Below are 22,143 nucleotides of genomic sequence, written 5' to 3'. Positions count from 1 at the left end.
CATATTAGCCAAAAAGCCCATTCCCAGAGATGACACGCAGTCCAGGAATAACATCTCCAATCTTTCATGTCCAACCTATCGCCACCATAACACACACAGACACACACACAGACACTGTTGATTTTACATCGTGTTCAGTCCAGTAGGAAATATGTCTGGCTAGTTACTGTACTCCCTCAGCCCCGGCTCCTCTTCCCCTCCCAGACTTACCCCCTCAATTGCGGCTTGTTCAGGTCGTGTGTGTGGAGGTGTGTGTGGAGGAGGAGGAGGAGGAGGAGGAGGAGGAGGATGGGGAGGTGCAGAGGAATGCAGGGTTGGGTCGGGTGGAGCGGGATGTCGGAGGGAAAAGAGGGGTCTCTGTTTAGTGTGTATGTAGAGTCTATAGAAAGATTAAAGATGTGTGTGTGAGTATTGATGAAAGTGTGTTTTGCTACTGTGTTTACTCCGCCGGGGCCCGCCGCCTACCTGACAGTGCAGAGGAGAGTGATGGGGAAACAGGCGGGAAGACGTTTTTTTTATCTGGTTGCAAACAAGGAATCTTTACCTTCCAGTTTTATGTTTTTTTTATGATTTGTTCTGTTGTAAATTTATCTTAAAATCTACAAAAAAAGAAAAGTAGGAAGGATGAGAGAAAAGATGGATGATAGAAAATGACCAAGTGGTAGAAAAACACAAAATGTTCTGTATGATTCAGGAGCTGAACTGAGCTGAACTTCCACGAATCCACGAATTGGCTTGTATACAAGTTATACAGAAATGCATGCTTATGCAAAAATGCACACTCACACACACACACACACACCTCCCAACGTGCGGAGCAGCGGGAACACTGTGGTCTGTGTACGGCGGCTCTCCTTCACTTCCGCACCGTAAATGTGTGTTTGCTATACGAGGGAACACGGGGAGAAAAGAGGAATTCATGTTGCTGTTTATTTGAGCTTTGGCCAAATCCAACCTGGGGCGGCCGCGTTGGCGGACGCTCTGCACCAAACCCCAGCCGCTCCTGTACCCCCAGCCACACACACACACACACACATATATACTGTACACACTCAGATTTTACTACTCACACACACACATACCTGTCCATCCTAGCCATATCAAGGTGTGTTTGTCTTTCCTAACCCAGCATTTTAGGTACTCCCAGAGCAGGTATTTCCCTCTCTTACCCACACACACACATTTACACACATACACTGCAGCTATAGAGGGGGGGTGTCTGTGGGCTGAGTGTGTGAAGCACTTGCATTGATAACCTGCAGCTCAGAGTCACTCAGACTCACTTTGTGGCTGTCCCCCTCGCCTGGAACTCCCTTCACCCTGCTCCGTCTCCTTTCTCACTCTCGGACGGACACACTCAGACCCGCGCGCTCACTCGTCACCCCTCTTGTCGCTATCGCCATGACGCCTACCCCGCCGTTGTTCCTGCTGCTGCTCGCTCTCATAGGGGCTCAGGCCACCGTGGATGTCCGCACGGCCGCCGCCATGGGTAAGAATGATGACCTTTAACCTTTAAATTTGATTCTTACTTCTAGAGTCTGTGATGGTGTGATCTTTATCCTCCAAAAAAAATGTATCCTGAGGGCAGTAAACCTCAGAATTGACATTATAACATGATTAAGCTGAGTAAATACTTGACTTTATACAGAGGTAACAGCATTTTAGAGGTCTGAGTTCAGTCTTTTCCATAATATCCTCGGACGGTATGATGTGTGTGAACTAGTTGCATCGCTGTAGAGTTGTATAAATAGAAGGAGAGGAATGGAAAAAGTCAAATATTAAGTAAGTATTATTATTAAGCTTAATCATGTATTACATTGCAATTGGTCTGGATAATTGCAAATAATATAATTCCACAGTTATGTTGATTTCTATACTTTCCAATGTCTTTTTATTGATGTGGAGTGATTAGTCAGCCAGTGTTAAAGACAGTAGTGTTTTTTGTGTTGCTGGTGGTTTGATGGTATACGTGCACAGTTTCGATGACTGTTTCAGGAGGCAGTTGGCAGTTGGTCTGCTGTGTGTGTGTGTGTATGTGTGAGTGTGTGTGTGTGTGTGTGTGTGTTAGTGAGTGTGTGTGTTGGTGGGAATAACTGAAGGGAGGTAGAGAGGTGAAGGGTGAGAAGGGAGATCAGTGATGTTAAACAGACACTGGACGTTTTAGCAATTAATTTAACGAGTCCTCAAACGCCCAGGACCTCACTGAAAATCCAACACATCCTCCCCGATGCACACAGTTTTATCATTATTATTATTATTTGCATTATTTCTAGACACTAGCTCCACCGGGTGTTTACAGTTGAAGTTTTTTCAGCAAAAATGTTTGCATCAATACAATAAAAATCTTAACTCAAGATCCACTTTTTCTGAGCTTTCAACCACTTCTCATTTTCCAGATTTTCTTCAGTTATCATTCTAATAATAATAATTTATTAATATTATTATCCAAGAGGTCATTTTTAATATATTTAAAGCAGGCGACTTCTCCCTTGATCCTTCTCCGTCCTTCATCCTTGTTTTTTTGGCAAAGCATTTCTCCCCTCTCTCCACCCATGTTGCCTCCCTGCATCCTGTTTTTCTCTCCCACTTTCTCACCACCCTCCCTTTTCCTCTCAATAACTCCATTCTCCCCACGCTCCTCCCACCTCTCCCCCCTTTTCTCCCTTCCTCATCAGTTTAATTTCATTATCCATCTACATTTTTGGATCACTTTGTGGTTAAGGTTAAGATATGAATACATAATAATCTTCTTTCTGTCCTCCTTTCTTAATGTGTAGCGGCAGGTTTGTGCAAAACCCGTCCCACAGACATCGTGTTCATCATCGACAGCAGCCGGAGCGTTCGCCCTTCAGAGTTTGAGCAGGTCAAGGTCTTCCTGGCTAAGGTCATCGAGGGGCTGGATGTCGGACCCAACGCCACCAGAGTGGGAGTCGTCAACTACGCCAGCCGCGTCAAGAACGAGGTACGTTGTTATGTATGTTGAGGTATTTTGTTTGTTTGTCAAACTATTTAATATCACTAACCTTGCTATTATGCAACTGTAGGTGTCTCTGAAGACACACCGCACCAAAGCTGGGCTGGTTAAGGCCGTGACCAAGATCGAGCCCCTGTCCACTGGAACAATGACTGGTCTGTCCATCCAGTTTGCCCTGAATGTGGCCTTCAGCGAGTCCGAGGGCGCTCGCGTCAAATCTCCTGACATCAGCAAGGTCAGACACACATTTATATGCATTCACACTATACACAATTCAACATATTCCATCATTATGATCATCTGCTCTTCTTCCTTGACAGGTTGCCATCATTGTGACAGACGGGCGTCCCCAGGACAACGTGAAGGAAGTGGCTCAGCGTGCGCGGGATGCCGGCATTGAGATCTTTGCCATCGGCGTGGGACGCGTGGACATGAGCACCCTGAAGCAGATGGCCAGCGATCCTCTGGACGATCACGTGGACTACGTGGAGAGCTACAGCGTCATCGAGAAGCTCACCAAGAAGTTCCAGGAGGCCTTCTGTGGTAAGATGGGAGAAGGAAGTGGGAGGAGAAGAAGGAAAGATGAGGGTACAGAAAACCTTAGTGATGGAAATTAGACAAAGATGTTTGAAAAGAATTACTGTCAGGGTGGGTCATCATCATTATCCTTCATCACTGTGGAGAGAGCTGCCCCCCTATACTGAGGGTAAGGTGTCAGGACTGTCATCTTTTCATTCCTATATGTTGTTCCCTCCCTCAACAAGACAGCAGTATCTTCATTCAACCACTCGAACCCATTAAACACTCCCAGTGCATGACGGCATGAGGGCAGGAACAACCTTTAGGAATGAAATTTGCTCCTGCTCTTCAGTCAACTCTCACATAACCGAGAGGCGAGACTGATCTCTCTGTAATTACCCATCCATTAGTGACAATCATTAAACCTCTAATTAGCGATGCCCCTTGGCTCTCCCCGTCTGCGGCAGCGTTGACTGCTGCCTGCCAGTCACTTTGCAGCAGCCAATCTCGCTGCAGATGTTTCATCCAGGGGCGGCGCTGCATGATCACAGTGTTGGACTGTTATTGGACGAGCCTGAGCCTCACATTTAGAAAATGGATCTTGTGTATTTGAGGCTACTCCAATACTAAATTCCACCTGTTTGTTTTAAGGATCCACTGGATGCATGCATCATCCACACATATTCAAAACTGTTGGCTGCAGGTCGCAGTGGATCATTAAAAATCAATGCTAGATTTCAAACTGACATAGTTTCATTCTCTCCTCCTAACTCCAACCTCCCAACCCCCCTCTGTGTGTGTGTGTGTGTGCCTCAACATTTATTCTGCACGCACACACACAGTGTCGGACCTGTGTGCCACCGGGGATCATGACTGTGAGCAGGTATGCATCAGCTCCCCTGGATCATTCAAGTGTGCCTGCAAAGATGGCTTTACCCTCATGGACAATGGTCGCAGCTGCAGTGGTGAGTGTGTGTGAGTATGAAGGTATTTGTCCAAACGTGGTCCCCGTGCTACCAGAGTAACATGCCCTGTTGTGTGTCTGACATCACCAGCTTGCAGCAACTCGGCGACAGATGTGGTGTTCCTGATCGACGGCTCTAAGAGCGTGCGTCCCGAGAACTTTGAGCTGGTCAAGAAGTGGATCAACCAGATCGTTGACAAGCTCGATGTTTCTGACGCCAAGGCTCACGTCGGACTGGTGCAGTACTCCAGCTCAGTCAGACAGGCACGTGTTTGGCATTTTAGCGTCACCTAATAATCAACCTCCTTTTATTCCGTATCAACGTCATGATTCCGTCTTCCCTCCCGCAGGAGTTCCCTCTGGGCCGCTTTAACAACAAGAAAGACCTGAAGGACGCTGTGAAGAAGATGGCCTACATGGAGAGAGGAACCATGACAGGCCAGGCTCTCCGCTACCTGACAGACAACAGCTTTGGTGTCGGTCAGGGCGCCCGGCCTGGAGTGGCCAAGGTGGGCATTGTCTTCACTGACGGACGCAGCCAGGACTACATTGGGGATGCCGCCAAGAAGGCCAAGGAGCACGGTGAGAGGGAGAGGATGGATTACTTCTTAATGCATGGGTTTAGTATAAGAAGGTACAACCCAAATCCTACTGTTACCAGTCAGATGAGGGTGTGTTTATGTTACAGGTTTCAAGATGTACGCTGTTGGAGTGGGCAACGCAGTGGAGGATGAGCTGAAAGAGATTGCCTCTGAGCCGACTGGAGAGCACTACTTCTACACTGCCGACTTCAAGGCCATGACCCAGATCGCCAAGAAGCTGCAGATTAACATCTGTCAAGGTCACACATGATGATTAAAAATGACCTATTTTGCTTTCCCTTTGCTTTAATGTGTTATATAGTTTTTTGTGCATGTAAAAGGTGTGCAAAGTTGCTAAGCCCAAAGTTCACACCAAAGGGAGTTACTCTCCCCCACAGAAACACTGCTCCTGAACTGCTTGAAACACCTTGATTGAAGTCCCACCTTTTCTTTTGTTACGTGGTGATGTCACCAAGTAACACATTTTGCCTAGCGGCTAGTTTGGCACGTCTTCAAACAAAGCTAGTTAGAGTAAAGCTAGAGCAGAGTCTGAAGAGTTTGGTTCAGTTGACCAATCACAACAGAGTGGGCCAGATGACCAATCAGAGCAGACTGGGCTTTTCGGAAGGGGGGGGGAGATCAAACAGAGTGTTTCAAACAGAGGGTGAAAAGAGGTGCCGCAGCACAGCCGGTATGAGAAAAGTAAAGTATATTTTGAACATTAAAGCATGTAAACATGTTCTAATAGAAACCCAAAATATGAGTATGCACCTGAAAATCAGCATAATATGTCCTCTTTAAATACAAACATTGAAAAATACTTTATTTGTATACCTTTACTGTTATTAATGGTCATTTCACTATACATACTGGTAAAATAACTCACAACTTGTGCTTTCTGTTCCCACAGAGGAGGACCCTTGCGAATGCGACTCCCTCGTAAAGTTCCAAAAGAAAGTAGAAGATGCCCTACAGGCACTAACAAAAAAATATATCCTTTACAACGGGTGAAATGGTGTGAGAATATGATGTTGATGATGTTTTAAGATGTTTTTTGATGTATTTCCTGTCTTGTTTGTCTCCATTGTTGCCGTCCTTGACAAAATCTTACTAGACAGTATGTCGAAGAGGATCGCCTTGCTGGAGAACAAAATCGTCTGAGGACTCACATCCCACTCTTTCCTACACATCCGCACACCGACCACGTACACACACAAACAATTTTTACTTCCTGTAAAATACTGAAGAGGAACCCATGTGTGTGTGTGTGTGTGAACCTTGACCTTTGCTTGTATCCTGAGCTCTCCCAAACCACCTCTGCACCCCCTCCTCTCTCGGTCTTACCTCTTCCACCCTTGGGTCTCCTGGGACACGAAGCGCCGGTTGCCATGGGGACCACGCCTTTGTGTGTGTGCTCCGAAGGTCGTCCTCCATAGCCAGCCTGTGTGTTTGTTAATAAAAGTCTTCCCTCATAGGGAAACGGTGACGGTACGCTGAAGGGTTTTTCTTTGTTGCTGCCACAATGTTGAACTTCCCCCAAACCCCATAGAGTCTGTGTCTTGTCACGTCAAACGGAGCAGCACATCACCCTCACTTGTTTGTATCTTTCCCTCTGTCTCCTCTCATATCTGAAGGCTTCAGCTTTTTTCTCTGAGCCCCACAACCTATCTAATATTATATATGGTATATAATATATATATATATACAGGTAAATTAATATAAGATATGTCTGATAATAAGGGTACACCATTGATGTTTTTTATTTTCCTAAATAAAGGTGATTCAGGAAGTACTTATTATAAATTGTCAAACTATTGTATGCACACAGACACAAAGCAATTATTACTTTTACACAGTTTTAGTTACAAATGGTGCCTTCAAATGGGGTCCTGTTCACTGTGTTCACGAGAAGAGTCCATATGAACTCCCACCTTTTGTCGTATTCACCACCTCGCGAAAAGTGGAAAGATTCTGAAAGGTCAGAGTTCAGGAGTTGTGCCGTTCGTTGACGTTGTCAGAAATGGCAGAGGTCATGGAAGTTGATTTTTCGGTAGATAAGTGAATATATTGAAATTTTAGTCGTACATTATTTTTCTTCATAATTTTATAATATGTCTGAGAAAAATGTTGATATTCCCAACAGCCTCATCTTTTTCCTGTCATTATGCCTTTGCATTTACTGCATTATGTTACCCACTTGCTAGCTTGCTAAACTGTAAGCCTCTGTGGCTTCTATACGCCGACAGTTACGTTAATATTGCTGTTGCTTAGCAGCGGTGTTCTCAAGACTTAACCACTTTTGGGTGTTCCAAACTAGCCGCTAGGCAGGTACAAATGCGTTACTTGGTGACATCACCATGTAACGGAAGAAAAGGCAGGACTTCAAGCAAGGCGTTTCAGGCAGTTCAGGAGCAGTGTTTCTGTAGGGAAGAGTTACTCCATGGACTTTGGGCTTTGCAACTTTGCAGATCTTTTACAACCACAAAAATATATACATAATACACTAAAGGAAAGGGAAAAAGCACAAAAACACAATAGGTCCCCTTTAAATATAAATAAGTATAAAGAGTACACTGAATATTCCTATGGTTCCAAAATGTGGGCTCCGAGGACCACAAGGGCCTGACAGGTGATCCCAGCAAAATGGTGAACCGTTTCAGTTCATTGTCAAAGATTTCCACAGTCAGTCACACTTACAACTTTATCGTAACTCTACATAAAGTCTTTAAAGTATTAAAACTCTTCCCGGATGGCAGTGATCAGGACCAAATCAAGGTAGGAATCACATTCTAGTGTGGATTTGTTGGTGTCCCTGTCAGGAAAAGGTTTACTCCTGCATTAGAGTGCAGCCATGGAAGTAATATAAACAGTATATTTTCTGCTTTTTGCGGTTTCATATTATAAAATGGAGGACAGAGCAAATTGCCTTAGGCTCTGGTATGATGGGCATTTGTCATCAGTATTGACATTTTACAGACTACATAATTAATTGATTAATAAATAGAATAATGGGCAGTACTACTGATGCTATAGTCATGCAAACTAGTATTTTTAGAAAGCTGCAAACAGTTATGTCAGGTTTTATATTTTATTTTTTATTTGAAATTATCAATTTATTATTGTTTTTTAGCATAGCATGTGGTAACATTTAACAATTAGGCTTTTAAACAAAAGCTAAATAAACCGACTTATTTTTAGTCCTGATAGCGATACCTGGGCTTTGGGTACCGGCCGATACAGAGTACCGATCCGATACCCGTGTTATAAACTGTATGCCTCACTGTGTAGAAGGAACTGGGATTATTCTTTAAAGGTCCCATATTGTAAAAAGTGAGACTTTCAGGTCTTTGACATTATAAAGCAGGTTTAAGTGCTGTATAAATACTGTTAAACTATCAAAAGGCTCAATATATGGAGAAATACACACAGCCCGTATTCAGAAATTGGGCGTTTGAAACAAGCCGTTAGGATTTCTGTCCATTTGTGATGTCACAAATAAACAATATTTAGACAATTACACGGTTTTAAACCTAACCATTCTAAATGTGTCCCAGTTTATTTCCTGTTGAAGTGTATGTTAATAACATCAGCTGACAGGAAGTAAACATGCACCCAAGCTATTGCCTAGCAACGCAATTCCGTTGCAATTCCATTGAAATAAGATAGGATAAGATAAGATATTCCTTTATTAGTCCCGCAGTGGGGGATAGTGCAAAAAACAAGATGCATCAGCTAACACAGTAAAAAAGAGCTAAACAAAATGTAACAAAATATGAACCATTTAAATAGGAGGAAGTATAAAAATAGGAGCAGTATATACAGTATTGACAATAAACAGACTATTAACAAAATTGCACAATTGGAAAATGATATTGCACAGTGAGAATGAATGAATGAATGAATGCATGAATGAATGAAATTCCACCTGAAAATATCAGGTTATTGTCAGTTTTTTGGTGTGTAAGTGGTCTACTGGGAATGTAAATGCACTAAAACGGAGCGTGTCAGACAGAGGGTAAATACAGGTATATTCAGGCAGACAGTACGAGGAAAATAATGTGTTTTTTGAACATTACATCATGTATGAACCTGAAAATGAGCATGATATGGGACCTTTAATGTGTAAGGAAACATCAGGCCTGACTACAACATTGCCTTCCTAACTTTGTAAACAAATTAATACATAGATATAAATTTCCCTGAATTGTATTAAAATAATAAATTGTACACCAAAGTAACTTACTAAAAAAAAAAAGTCTTCTAAATGAGCAGTAGTTAAAGCACCCTGAGGACCCTGAAGTGCACGCTTCATTAGTGAAAACTTTCGTCGACGTCACAGTGACGTTGCATAACAGGAACTCAAGAGCAGCTGAGCGAAAGCAGCGGAGTTAAACCTGTAAATGTTTCTTCGGTGCCTCATTGTAAACTTTGCTCTAGTCCAGTGGAGGTCCAGTCCCAACACAGAACTCACTGGCTCTCTGTGTTTCTACTGCCGAGCCGTCGTTCAGCTGGTTGAACAGTCTGCAGCATCTCCTAACAGCAGCTAGGCTAGCTTAGCTTAGCTCCTAGCAGAGACGCTAGTTTAGAGGAGCAAAACAAGAAGATGTCGAGTTATCCCGCTGCAGCTTTCACCCGCCAGGCGAACGGAGACAACACACCGGGACCAGCAGCAGCAGGGTCCGGTGGTTCTGGAGGTTCACATCGCTACCGGTACGAGTCAGAGTCCGACGCTGTGAAGAGCTTAGCCCGGCTGTGCAGCAGGGACGAAGAGGAGCGAGCAGCGGCTCTGGAGGAGCTCAGTCAGGGGGTGCAGGCTTGTTTAGCTCTGGATCGGCCCGGTTCGGCTCGGCTCGGTAAACAAACACTCCTGCATCTGCTCCGGTTGTCCCTGTCCTGTCCGCTGCAGGAGGTCCGGGGGAGAGCAACCGAGCTGCTGAGAACCGCTCAGGTAATGATGGGTCACAGTAATGATGGGTCACAGTATGCTTCATGTCTGCAGAACACAGAGAAACACAGTATGCTTCATCATGTCTGCAGAACACAGTATATATAATGCTTCATCATGTCTGCAGACCACAGAGAAACACAGTATGCTTCATCATGTCTGCAGAACACAGTATATATAATGCTTCATCATGTCTGCAGAACACAATATATATAATGCTTCATAATGTCTGCAGACCACAGTATATATAATGCTTCATCATGTCTGCAGAACACAGTATATATAATGCTTCATCATGTCTGCAGAACACAGTATATATAATGCTTCATCATGTCTGCAGAACACAGTATATATAATGCTTCATCATGTCTGCAGAACACAGTATATATAATGCTTCATAATGTCTGCAGACCACAGAGAAACACAGTATGCTTCATGTCTGCAGACCACAGTTTATGCTTCATAATGTCTGCAGACCACAGAGAAACACAGTATGCTTCATAATGGTCTGCAGAACTCAGGCTGCAAACACAGACTAATTCAACAGCTTATTTTCCACCCATAAATATGCCAAAAGACAGGAGTTTGTTTTGTTTTTTTGTAGCACTATTGCATTTGCTTCTTATCATGAAAGATTAGGTGAATGATTGATTAATAGTGGTGATAACTGTGAGGCTGATCAGCCACAGTTATCAGCTGATAACCACTTTTTATGGGATTGATGGGGTGCACAACTAATTCAACAGCAAATGGAGCTTATTTTCCACCCAGAAATATGCTAAAAGAATAGAATAGAAAGCTTTATTGTCACTGTATTAAATACAACGAGATTCACTTTCACTTTGCCACTTCTGATCAGTGCTTTAAAACAAATACTTGACAAGACTAAACGAGGTAGATAAAACATATAACAGGTAAAACACACACACAGTTCACAGTTATAAAGCAAATAAAACAGGTAAAGTAGATGTAATAAAAACATATAAACAGTGTGTTACACTAGAAGTGTAAAATATTAAAAAATAGATGTAATGTAAACAGAGGTAATTGCACTTGTAAAATAGGTAGGGTAAATGTAATAAATAAAATGTAAACAAAGGTAGTTGCACTCGAGGTGTATATTGCATCGAGGATATATTGCACAGACAAATGTATTTCACATTCAGTGAAAAAAAGACAGGAGTTTGTTTTGTTTTTTTGTAGCACTATATTGCATTTGCTTTCTTATCATGAAAGATTGGGTGAATGATTGATTTAATAGTGTTTGATAACTTTGAGGCTGATCAGGGCCACAGTTTATCAGCTGATAACCGCTTTCATCGGATTGTTGGGGTATTTCATCAGACTGTATGAGGTGATGCAAGACTCTGCTGTGGTGTGCACAAACAAGCAGGCCGTGCAGGACCCGCCCCCCCCTGGTGTCCTGCCCCCTCCTGGTGTCCTGACAAACACATCAGACACACCCCCTGAGCCTGTTCACAGTGGCTCACAGCCCTCTGCAAGCTTCTAGAAATAACAAAAGTCAGGCTGCGTTTGACGCATTCTCAGTTTATTGGTCGTCTCTGTTGGGAAAATAACAAGCAGTGGCTTGCGGTGTATTGTGCTGCCGGCTTTCCAATGATGTCGGTGAGTTTAATGCATGGTTTGGATACAGATGTTATGGGTTGAGTGTTATGAAACGAGCTCTCCAGTTACAGTACAGCTGCTACAGGCTATAAAAGTAAAGTCAAGTTCAAGGGAGTTGAAGCTGTTTGCAGATCTTCAAATAGTCTTTATCATAATGTGACATCCATATTATTCATGCAGTGTATTCTGAAGTGTTTAAAGAGGAACTTCATTGACAATCCAACCCTTTTTAGTTTAGCTGTTTTGCTCAAAACATGATGTAATCAGTAGGGCTCCAACTTTCATTTTCTCGATTAATGGATTAGTTGTTTGGTCTATAAAAATGTCAGAAAATGGAGTAAAATGTCGATCAGTGTTTCCTAAAGCCCAAGATGACATCTTCAAATGTCTTGTTTTGTTCACAACTCAAACATATTAGTTAGTTTGCTGTCTCAGAGGAGTAAAGAAATTAGAAAATATTCACATGTAATAAGCTTGAATTGGAGAATTTTGACTTTGTTTTTCTTAAAAAATTACTCAAACCGATTAATCGATTAGGTGTTTGGTCTATAAAATGATGAAAAAAGTCGATCAGTGTTTCCTAAAGCCCAACATGACGTCCTCAAATGTCTTGTTTTGTCCAAAACTCAACGATATTTAGTTTACTGTCATAGAGGAGTAAAGAAATCAGAAAATATTCACATTTAAGTAGCTGGAATCAGAGACTTTAGACTTAAAAAAGAACAACAAATCGATTATCAAAATAGTTGGCGATTATTTTAATATTTGACAACTAATCAATTAATTGTTGCACTAGTTGTATTCCACAAATGTATTTGTTGCTTTTAAGATTAATATTAATTATATATAAACATGATGCATTGTTCTAAATTAAAGCTATACCTTGTAATTTTTGGTAATTAATTTAATAGACAATTAGTTGACAGCTAATCGACTAATCGTTGCAGTTCTAAAGTAATGTATAAGATCTAAGACATTTCAATGTAAAGCTAAAAGTCAATTAATTGATTAGTCGAACAACAGAAAAAAATAATAGTCAGCAACTATTTTGACGATTGATTCATCGTTTGTTTCAAGCAAAAATGCTTAGTTCCAGCTTCTCAGTTGTGAGATTTTGCTGCTTTTCTTTGTCTTATGTGATAGTAAAAATTAACATCTTTATGTTTTGGACTGTTTAGACAAAACAAGTAATTTAATGACATTATCCTGGGGTTGGGAAATTGTGGCAAGCATTCTTCACTATTTTCTGACATTTCATACAGCAGATCAAAACAACTAATCAAGAAGATAATTGTCAGATTATTCAAAAATGAAATAAGTCGTTATTTCACTGTATAATTAATTTACCTCTCTGTGTCTTCCTTCTCAGGATCATGGAGTTGAAGTACCTCGGGCTCTGGCATCAGGCCCGAGCGCATTTATCCCTGCAAAAGAGGTGTGTATGGCTTGTTTTTTAAAAGTATATCTGCTCCATTATTAAAGATATCAACTGTTATATTTGATTTCCAAATGAAAACACTTGTTTAAAATTGACTTGAAAATGTGTGATGGTGTGTGTAAAGTGTATAATGTTGATCACCAGTTTTTTCTTTTTTTCCATTATAATGTTTATTGATAAAATTATTCATATTAGAGATGTGGTTTCACAAGTTGATTTCAGTGTGGCACACAGCTTGCCTTCATGTCTAATGCAAAGATTTTACTGGGCTTGTTGTAGGCTTGCATCATGATAAACGGTCAAATCAGTTCTAGTATGATAAGCGTAGCTAACTATTCTGCTGCAATACCTCACTTACTTCATGTCATCCAAAGATGCAACAGCAGACATATGTTGCAAAAGCTGATGACTGAAAATGCTGCTTTCGTTTGTGACTCACTCCAATCTTTCCGCTGGATAAAGTGGGAGTGTTGTATCAGCTCTTTAAGGCTGCTTATTTCCGGCTGCAGGAGAAACATTTTTAAATGAATCCTTGCCAATGTGTCCTCAAGGAGCTTAAAAATATAACGTGTTTACTTGTCAGGGAATCAGTTGTCAGTTTTGAATGTGTGTTTTGTGTTGCTGTTTCTCTTCAGATACTGAAAGAAAGGCGGGACCAGGACATCCTTATAGAGTCTTTCCTTTCATTTGGTCGCGTGGACCACATCACCATGGTGATGGCGATGCATCCCGCCTACCTGAGTTGCTTCCTGAGGACCCAGCATGCTTTGCTGGAGATGGACGGCCCCTTGCCCCGCCACTGGAGACATTACATTGCTGTTATGGTAAGAAAATCACAGTATATGAGTGTTAACTATGAGTGACACCTATCACAGTGCTCAGATCAGTAAGGGCCACATGTACCCTCCTGAATGTACAACATTACCTATATCTTAAACAGACTGAAACAGATCTGCAAAATGCTGGTGACTATTTTGCAATCAACTGAATATAAAATGGAGTCATCAGTTTCCAAAGACTTCCATGCAAGGACAGTGTGTCTGTTGTCACTGATGTCAGCTTGAATAGTTCACCTTGTTTTACCTCTTGCTCAGGTTTCTTGGTTGTCCCTGTACAACCAACATACAAGACACAAGTACACTACAGCACAATATAATAAATAGAAATAAAACAAATTCATAGGAGCGGTACATTTTAAAATAAACAGAACTTATCCAACAAAGACAGTTTTTAATAAAGGCATACTTATGTGTACTTTAGCCGTAATTTCAAACTGTTAATGAAATTACTGAGGTTGGCAAAATCTCTCATATTAGATGATGAGTTTCATTTTCTGAGTGCATGAATAGAGGTAAGTTAGCCACAGCATGTCTTCCAAAATGTAACTAACCACACAATCAGTTCCCAATGAGGTTGTAGTCCTTTTATCTTGTAGCAAACTAAGCTGGGTTGGTCAACAAAACCAAACAATAAGTGATGCAGCCAGGTACTGTATATTGTTGCATTGATTGGTGTATTGCTCTGCAAAGTTATCGCTAGTCTCTTTATATTTTTATTTCCTAATATAATTTGCTCCCACGTCATACCAGATATATAAATAACATGTTTAACATCATTCATATTAAAGAAATTCTTAGTCGAGTAACACTTGTATGATTTTGATGTGTAATCCATTAGTTGACTTAATCAACAGATCTGTAAAACTGAGTTTCTCCACAAAGAATCACTCAAAAGCACCATTTTAAATCTTGTGTTTACCAGAGATGTGCTCATAAGTTTCTTGGAAATAAGTCATTCAGCATGAAATCGAGTTTGCCAGTTTTCGCAATTTGTGGTTTACCATCTAAACACGACCCTATTTCACCCGGCATCCTCCCTTTCCACTATCTGCGCTATCTATTTTGCAAGGGCACCATCGCTGCATCCTTTGCTTAGCGCCACCCAAGACGACTGTGATTAGTTTAAAGAAATACAAACAAGCCAGAGCGTTCTCTCACCTATAGCAGAATGATAAAGTGTGGAGCCAGACCTTTCTTTAGCACTAACACAGCTCTGTGGAGATAGATCTGGCTATACAAGTCTACAGTAACGAGCACTGACAGTAATTATTATTGTGCGCTTGATCCTTAATGAACCGTTATCAAACTTCTTGTTAATTTTATTTGCTGTGAGCTGTGAAAAATGTTTGTCCGTTGACAAACAAATGCACATATTGTTACAGCTACATTTTAAACAGATTATTCTTTATTTTTTGAAACTGTGTCACAGGTTATTGCCTCATCAATGTTTCAGTGTCCATTAAATCACCGTCAATAGTTGTAGATATATTTAAGGATACTACAGTGGTTAGAGTTAACTATTGCACAAAAATGCTAATTTTGAAAGCGATAGAAAAGTCAAGAAATAAGATATTTTTAGGTTGTACGAACCTAAAAATCTGGATAAATTGATTCTTTAGTAAGTAGAGAGATGACAGATGCAAACTGGACTTGGCAGGTCATCCTCTGCTTGAGCGTTATCCAGCTTCTGTATCATAGAGAGCCACTAACAGGGTCTGCCAAAGACTTTGATCCTCTCATAAACATTTAATGACTCTCATCGGTCATATATTCATCACATTAGCTGCCCTCTTACTTCAGAAATGCCAGTCATTAGACTCAAAATGATCTATTTGTGGAAAAATTTAGTTGTGTTGCTTTAACCTTTTTATGTTTACGAGCATGGGCAGTTCTTATGCATGATGTCGTTGTTACACACAGACCAGTTTGAGCTGTGTGTTTGGTCATGCTTCACAGGCTGCAGCTCGACACCACTGCTCGTACCCGGTGCAGCAGCACAGCGCCGGCTTCCTGGAGGCTGGAGGAGAGGAGAGCTGGCTGAACGGCCTCCAGCACGCTCCCGTCAAACTCCGCAGCCTACAAACACTCAACAAGCTGCTGGCACACAGACCCTGGCTCATCACGCAGCAACACATCCAGGTCAGACACAACACTCATTCACTCTCTTGCTCCTTGTCTCAAAAGTTCAAAGTATCTTTATTGTCCTGTACAAGGAAATTGGTTTGCAGCCAGGATTAATACAAAACACACAAAACCCTAAACACTGATGGACAACAACAGGACATAGATTACAGAGTGGCTCAGCTCAATAAGTGATTCTAAAGTACAAGTAAACAATCTAATCAATCTGTTCAAATGAGCAATCTGTAGACAACAGTTTAATACTATCTGCTGTTTAACATGTGAATTGCAGCAGGAACGAAGGGAACTTTTTATCTCTTGGTCCTCAAAACAGGCACTTTAAAACGATGACCTGAGGTTAATAGTACAAACACTGACCAAAGGGGGTGATCTTAGGAAGAGAAGTAGCTTTCCTAAGCACCTGCTTGTTATTCAGGTCTGGGATTGACTCCTCCCTGAAATTTACCTAGCTATTTGAATGAGGCGACCAAGCCTGTTTTTTATGTCAAGTGTCCATACCAAGCAACAATACAGAACATTAAAACTATTTCAACGTCATCATATGGATTTCTGACTGAGACTCACTCACTATATGTATAATATATTAAACAGTCTATTATTAAATTCAACATTTGTCATGTTTTTTGAGGCTTTCCTTTGTGTTTTGTGATATTGCATTGCTCTATATTGTCAGATGTTCATTGAATTTGGGGGTCGTAACTTAAAGTGGCAGTAGGCAGTATGTTTTTTGGCATCATCATTGGGCAAAAATTCCATGATAACCTTTCAGCATATTGTAATTCAAGTGTTCAAGTGAGAGACAACTTAGACTTCTGCACCTCCTCATGGCTCTGCTTTCAGGCTTTAAAAAATCTAACACGAGCTACAAGCCAATGACAGCGCGAGACACGGGTTGAGGGGAAACCTGGGGGAGGAGGGTGTCGCCTGTAACAACAGGAACTTACTGTATTTGTTGCATTTGCAACATGGAGCAAAATTGTTGTTGTACTTAAAGGAATAAATAGTAAAAAAAGAGTTTGGAAACCGGCGGAAACAGGCTCATGGTATCATGTATTTCTCACGTGTGTTTCCGTGACAAAATGTAGTTTGGAGACCCCATCGGGGATTACTCCCGGTGAAAGATCTTGTAGTGTGTGACCCTGTCGCTGGTCAGTCATGTAGTGTGAAAACCGCAACGACTTCAAGACTCCTGATAACAAGACAGCAAGTTGTGTAGTGTGAACAGGACAGCAATCTCTTGACTTTGAAAGTCGTGTAGTGTGAACTTGACCTTAGTTCAGTGTGTTAGCATGCTAACAGTTGTGGTACTAAACTCAAAGTGCAGCTGAGGCGGACGTGAATGTCACTAGTTTTGCAGGTATTTGAACCAAAGTATTGGGACAAATGCAAATTTTGGCCGCTTGATGAAAAGTTAAGGATCCCCAAAATCATTACAATTCATCCTGAGGGGAACATGAATGTCTGTAGAAAACGTCATGGCAATCCCTCTGACAATCGTTGAGGTATTTAAGCGACTAACCAACATTGCCACCCAACAAACCCACTTATGTGACACTACTCTCACTCAACACCTGCCCCTCTGCCCTGCAGGAGCTGGTGTGTCCCGGAGCGGAGCCTCGCTGGTCGTTGGCTGAACTCATCCATGCAGTGATCCTGATGGCACACGCTCACTCGCTTTGCTCTTTTGTGTGGGGCTGCGGCTTAAACCCTGAACCCGACCACATCGGAGGTTATACCTTCCAACTTCAATCACCAAGTCACCTTCCTCGCAGCCCTTGTAGCCCTCATAGCCCCGCTCATGAGGACGGCAGGCAAGCGGTGAGTCAAACACAAATTTTTCACCACAGGTCAAAACTTCACAATGTCAACAGGATTCCAGCATTTCACCAGTCACACCGGTTTAGCAAAAGTAGAAGACTCACTTCATATGTTGATTTACTGTTAAAAAACAAAGTGCTAAGTAAATTCCTCAAGCCTTGTTCTATTTTTTATCTTCTCCAGTTGGTTGACGGAGCGATGGAGGTGGAGGTGTTGATGCAGAGGATGGTGGAGCTGCAGCAGCAGGAGGAGGAGTGCACACAGGAGGAGATGGTCACTCGCTTTGAGAGGGAGAGGAGCGAGAGCATACCGACCGGTACAAACACACCTGTTTACCCCATGCGTCACTCTCTTGGTTAACATTTGTTTACTCACTCGTTTCCTCTTTGTCGTGTTTGTTTAGCGGTTGTGCGAGCTGCGCCACCTGACCTGGTGCTGCGTCTGGTGGAGGAGCCAGAGTTCAGATACGAGGACTTTGCCCCCAGAGGAGAGCAGTCGCCATCAACCCTTAGAGCCCAGGTAGTTCAAGTTCAAGTTGGTTATTTTTTGTTGATTACAACACACATTCCTAAGTTATTTTACAGTATACAGTGCCTGTTGATTGTTAGTGTTTCATAGACGTGTGTTTGTTGATGTTGGTGTCTGATGTGTGCAGGACTATTCATGGGAGGACCACGGCTACTCACTGGTCAACAGATTACTGCCAGACATGGGCCAGCTCCTGGATGAAAAATTTCAGGTACCCTCACCTTTAACCTTGTAGAAAATATACTAAAAAACACCAATAAGGTAATTAAAAACAGCACCAGACTGATGGCAGGTGTACCTGCTCCAGGGAGTTTCAGTGAGTGATACACATCTTAAGTAGCTGAAACCAAGATGTGGAGGAGATGATATGGGCCTACATGCTGGTTTACACACAGTGAAACTACTTGGTGTCAGGAAGAAGTTGGTAACTACATGTGTATTGTAGAACAGTGGTTCCCAACCTGGAGATCGCAAGATAATGATCTTTTCTCTAATGTTGTAATGTTTGTGTTTTTCAATGAGTGAAATACTGGACAGTCTGACACCTCTTCCTAACATACAGTGGGCGAACTCTGGCGAATGGAGCGTGAAAAATTGTCCAGATATACTACGAGTAATGTCACTCTCTAAGACACAGAGAGCATGATATTGATTAACTGTCAGTTACTGTCAGTGTCGATTCTGACCAGTGAAAATAGGTTGGAGGTGTGTGAAACTTGGCATAAATAGTCAGGGCGAGCATTTTTTTCAAACAAGCGGCACGTTGCTTTGCCTGTCCGCTGGCACACGGAGGAGGTTAGGACATTTTCATTGGGAAAAACTGAAACAATCTGATTTTTGCTCATTCGCATTGCTTCCAGTTAGGAAGAGGTGTTATCATTGCTTTGTATTGAGGGGTCACAAGCAAGCAAAAAAAAAAGAGTTTGGTTAAGAGTGTCTTAGAAGCAGCAGTAGCATAGTTGTCTACACCCTAAACAGCCCAGTACACAGATCAGCTGTTGACATTGGGGAATAAATATGACCACATTTAGTGGAATGTCGGGAAAATCACTAAAAAGTTGAAGTACTGGCAACCAGATGATGAAATTACTCCTTTCCATCCTGTTCTGGCTGCAGAATACGGTAGACCGGGCATCACCAAATGTCGGACCGCTGTCCGCAACAGGACAGAGCGACGGTTCTATCCGGACCTGTGACCAATTTCTGATAAATTAATGAGAATAAAGAGTCTTCACGGAGCGGTGTTTTTTTCCCCCGGCGGTCGCGGCTATAGGCCGCGGGCACAACTAATCCAGATAATACGGTAATCACTTCACTCCATTAAGACAAGCTAATCGATTGTTTACCGTGCGTAGACGGTTCGCTAGAGAGAACAGCGCAAGAGAGATGACAGCATGAAGCAACTGACCTGCTGCTTCCTGGCTACAAACTGTTTTCCCTGGTGGTTTAACCAAAGTAGCGCTACCCACTTTGACCGTGTTTGGATCGACTTACAACTGTGACTCAGCTTTTTCTGCTATGAGCACTAACTTCATTCAAGCACTACTAGCAGGTTAGTCACAGGCCCAGTTCTCTCTCTAGGAAAGGAAGTTGAAAGGAATGTAAAATAAATGAAGAGAAAATGGGCTGCTCAAAGCTCTGTTTGCACTTTTTTTTCTAAAAGAGTCACTTTATAGTTATTTTATTCAGAAGATTCTGTCTTGATTTCTTTTACTTGAAATCATTGTGCTAGGACTCATTTTATTATGGTAAAGATTTTCCATACAAGTTCCATGCAAATTCAATGTGTCTATACGTTAAAAGTATCCTACTTTGAAAATTGAAAACATTGTTGAAATGATATGGAAATGCATAACGTTGATTTTATTTGATAGACGTAGGGGTAGGCTATAGGATGCAATTTAAACATTGAGGTTCGGACCTTTGCTGGGAGGAACTTTTAGTAACTGGACCTCTTTGAATTTGAATTGAATACCCCTGCTGTATATGTAAAGGATAATGTACAGCGAGCAGGTCATTGTTGTGAAATAAACCCCTGACGATAAGTGGGGTCTTGGATCGCCCTGATGGGGTTTATTTCACAACAATGACCTGATAGCTGTACATTATCCAGCTTATTACACGGCTACTTACTTAAGAAATCAATAATTTGACACAAAACCGGTCCGCCAGAGTCCGACAACAGAACTGCGCCCATAGCAACTGTCTGTTATACATAGCAACTGTCTGTTATACATAGCAACGGTCTGCTATAAAGAAATAACAGATCGTAGAGTGCCGTAATTGACCAATCAGAATCAAGTATTCAACAGAGCCGTGTAATAAATTAATTTATCAGATTGATTGAGCATATTATAACGAGATTATTTGCAGGTTGTGAGCAACTTGACGTACAACAGGATGGCCATGCACGAAGATGTTGACACTTACACTCTGAGGAAAGCTCTGTGGAACTACATCCACTGTCTCTACGGGATACGGTCAGTTGTTACACACTGTTTACAAATCATGTCATCAGCACAAAGTTTTTTTTGTCTCTGCTGTGTCACTAACTTTTTGATCATTGTACCTGTGCAGCTATGACGATTACGACTACGGCAGCGTCAACGTGCTGTTGGAGCGCTCTCTGAAGGTGTTTGTTAAAACCATGGCGTGTCACCCCGAGCAGACCACGGCGCGCATTTACCACGCGTTCTGGAGACACTTCAGGAACTCCGAAAAGGTACGAGCGAGTTCAAACACGCACCTGACCCGGGCCTCTTCAGCCACTATGAATGAATCATTTGACATTTTAACACGTCACCTCTCTTTGGTACCTTCTCAACAAAGACTGAATCATTTGACATTTCAGCGTGTCCTCTCTTTTCTTCCTTCCTTTTTAAAATGTCATCAGAGAAGGAGGCTTTGATTTACAGACGGGATTGAAAGTGTGTCATTTAGTAACCTGAAGGTAATGACATATGTTTTTTTTCTTCTTTTTTTTTCTCGCAGGTTCATGCAAACCTAATAGTGATGGAAGCCCGGCTACAAGCAGCTCTTCTTTATACCTTACGAGCCATCACGCAGTACATGAGATGACACACTCGCACACATTTTTTGCAGATGCTGAGCCAGCTGTGACACACCACAGCCCAACGCACAACACAACACAACACAACATGGATAGACAATCTTACACACACACACACACACACACACACACACACACTACAGTGAATGTTCGTATATGCATATCTTATGTTTCAGTGTTAATGTTTTGATGCTGCTTTGCGATTGGGATATCTGATATTTAAAATGTTACTTATTTTGCACTGAAATGTATCAGGGTTTGTTTCCCCACTTGAGCCTCAAGTGTTGTGTGAATATCTTGCACATTGTTTTTTTTTGTCACACACAGACATATCTACATGCTACATGCCAGGTGGAATTAGATCTGGTATAAATAGATTGTCATCATGATTCAAGTGTTTATTTGACTGTTCAGGCCAATAATCTGTCACTCGCAGGCGGCCGCCGTTCACCACACCATGACTACTCATGCCTCAGTCCTCTCTGGCTGCAGCTCGCAGAGGCTGAGATAAAAAAAGACAATAACTTGTATTTTTATATACAATAAAAGGTTGCTTTGTTATCAAAATGGAAACAGTGTGTTGTGTCCGGACATGATGTTCTGGCTAAAAACAATCAAACAAAGCTTCACTTTTTGGGTTCTGCTCTTTTAGTTTTGTATTCTGATTTTAATGCTATTATAAGGGCGTGTGTATACATG

General features: G+C 41.8%; 2 protein-coding genes across 4 annotated transcripts; both read left to right on the top strand.

Moving 5' to 3' along the window:
- The first annotated feature begins 930 nt into the window (after positions 1–930).
- Positions 931–6,529, top strand: matn1 (matrilin 1). 2 transcript variants are annotated; one of them, XM_037793888.1, is made up of 10 exons: positions 933–1,489; positions 2,778–2,962; positions 3,045–3,209; positions 3,295–3,517; positions 4,336–4,458; positions 4,549–4,721; positions 4,808–5,039; positions 5,146–5,298; positions 5,949–6,029; positions 6,150–6,529. In XM_037793888.1, exons 1-10 carry the CDS (start codon positions 1,402–1,404, stop codon positions 6,197–6,199), a joined length of 1,473 nt encoding a protein of 490 aa, XP_037649816.1. In that variant the 5' UTR covers positions 933–1,401; the 3' UTR covers positions 6,200–6,529. The 2 variants fall into 2 exon arrangements, with proteins under 2 accessions (XP_037649817.1, XP_037649816.1); XM_037793889.1 differs by lacking the exon at positions 4,336–4,458 and having other exon boundaries at positions 931–1,489.
- Positions 6,530–9,378: 2,849 nt separating this feature from the next.
- sesn2 (sestrin 2) lies at positions 9,379–22,017 on the top strand. Of its 2 annotated transcripts, none has more exons than XM_037794200.1 (11): positions 9,379–9,986; positions 12,979–13,044; positions 13,683–13,871; positions 15,843–16,025; positions 17,619–17,846; positions 18,030–18,162; positions 18,250–18,365; positions 18,502–18,585; positions 20,748–20,854; positions 20,952–21,096; positions 21,366–22,011. In XM_037794200.1, exons 1-11 carry the CDS (start codon positions 9,642–9,644, stop codon positions 21,450–21,452), a joined length of 1,683 nt encoding a protein of 560 aa, XP_037650128.1. In that variant the 5' UTR covers positions 9,379–9,641; the 3' UTR covers positions 21,453–22,011. The 2 variants fall into 2 exon arrangements, with proteins under 2 accessions (XP_037650128.1, XP_037650129.1); XM_037794201.1 differs by lacking the exon at positions 9,379–9,986 and adding an exon at positions 11,457–11,609 and having other exon boundaries at positions 21,366–22,017.
- The last annotated feature ends 126 nt before the right edge of the window (positions 22,018–22,143 follow it).

Source organism: Sebastes umbrosus, chromosome 15, assembly GCF_015220745.1.
Source record: "Sebastes umbrosus isolate fSebUmb1 chromosome 15, fSebUmb1.pri, whole genome shotgun sequence".
Taxonomy (NCBI): Eukaryota; Metazoa; Chordata; class Actinopteri; order Perciformes; family Sebastidae; genus Sebastes; species Sebastes umbrosus.
Note: the sequence above shows the minus strand (reverse complement) of the source record. Positions and strands in the feature narration are given on the sequence as shown.

Excerpts from the sequence above, each read along its gene's own strand:
- sesn2 (XM_037794200.1), top strand. The coding sequence starts at position 9,642 with ATGTCGAGTTATCCCGCTGCAGCTTTCACCCGCCAGGCGAACGGAGAC. Across the intron at positions 13,045-13,682 it reads CATTTATCCCTGCAAAAGAG|ATACTGAAAGAAAGGCGGGA; the intron begins GTGTGTATGGCT and ends GTTTCTCTTCAG. Across the intron at positions 16,026-17,618 it reads TCACGCAGCAACACATCCAG|GAGCTGGTGTGTCCCGGAGC; the intron begins GTCAGACACAAC and ends TCTGCCCTGCAG.
- matn1 (XM_037793888.1), top strand. The coding sequence starts at position 1,402 with ATGACGCCTACCCCGCCGTTGTTCCTGCTGCTGCTCGCTCTCATAGGG. Across the intron at positions 2,963-3,044 it reads CCAGCCGCGTCAAGAACGAG|GTGTCTCTGAAGACACACCG; the intron begins GTACGTTGTTAT and ends ATGCAACTGTAG. Across the intron at positions 3,210-3,294 it reads AATCTCCTGACATCAGCAAG|GTTGCCATCATTGTGACAGA; the intron begins GTCAGACACACA and ends CTTCCTTGACAG.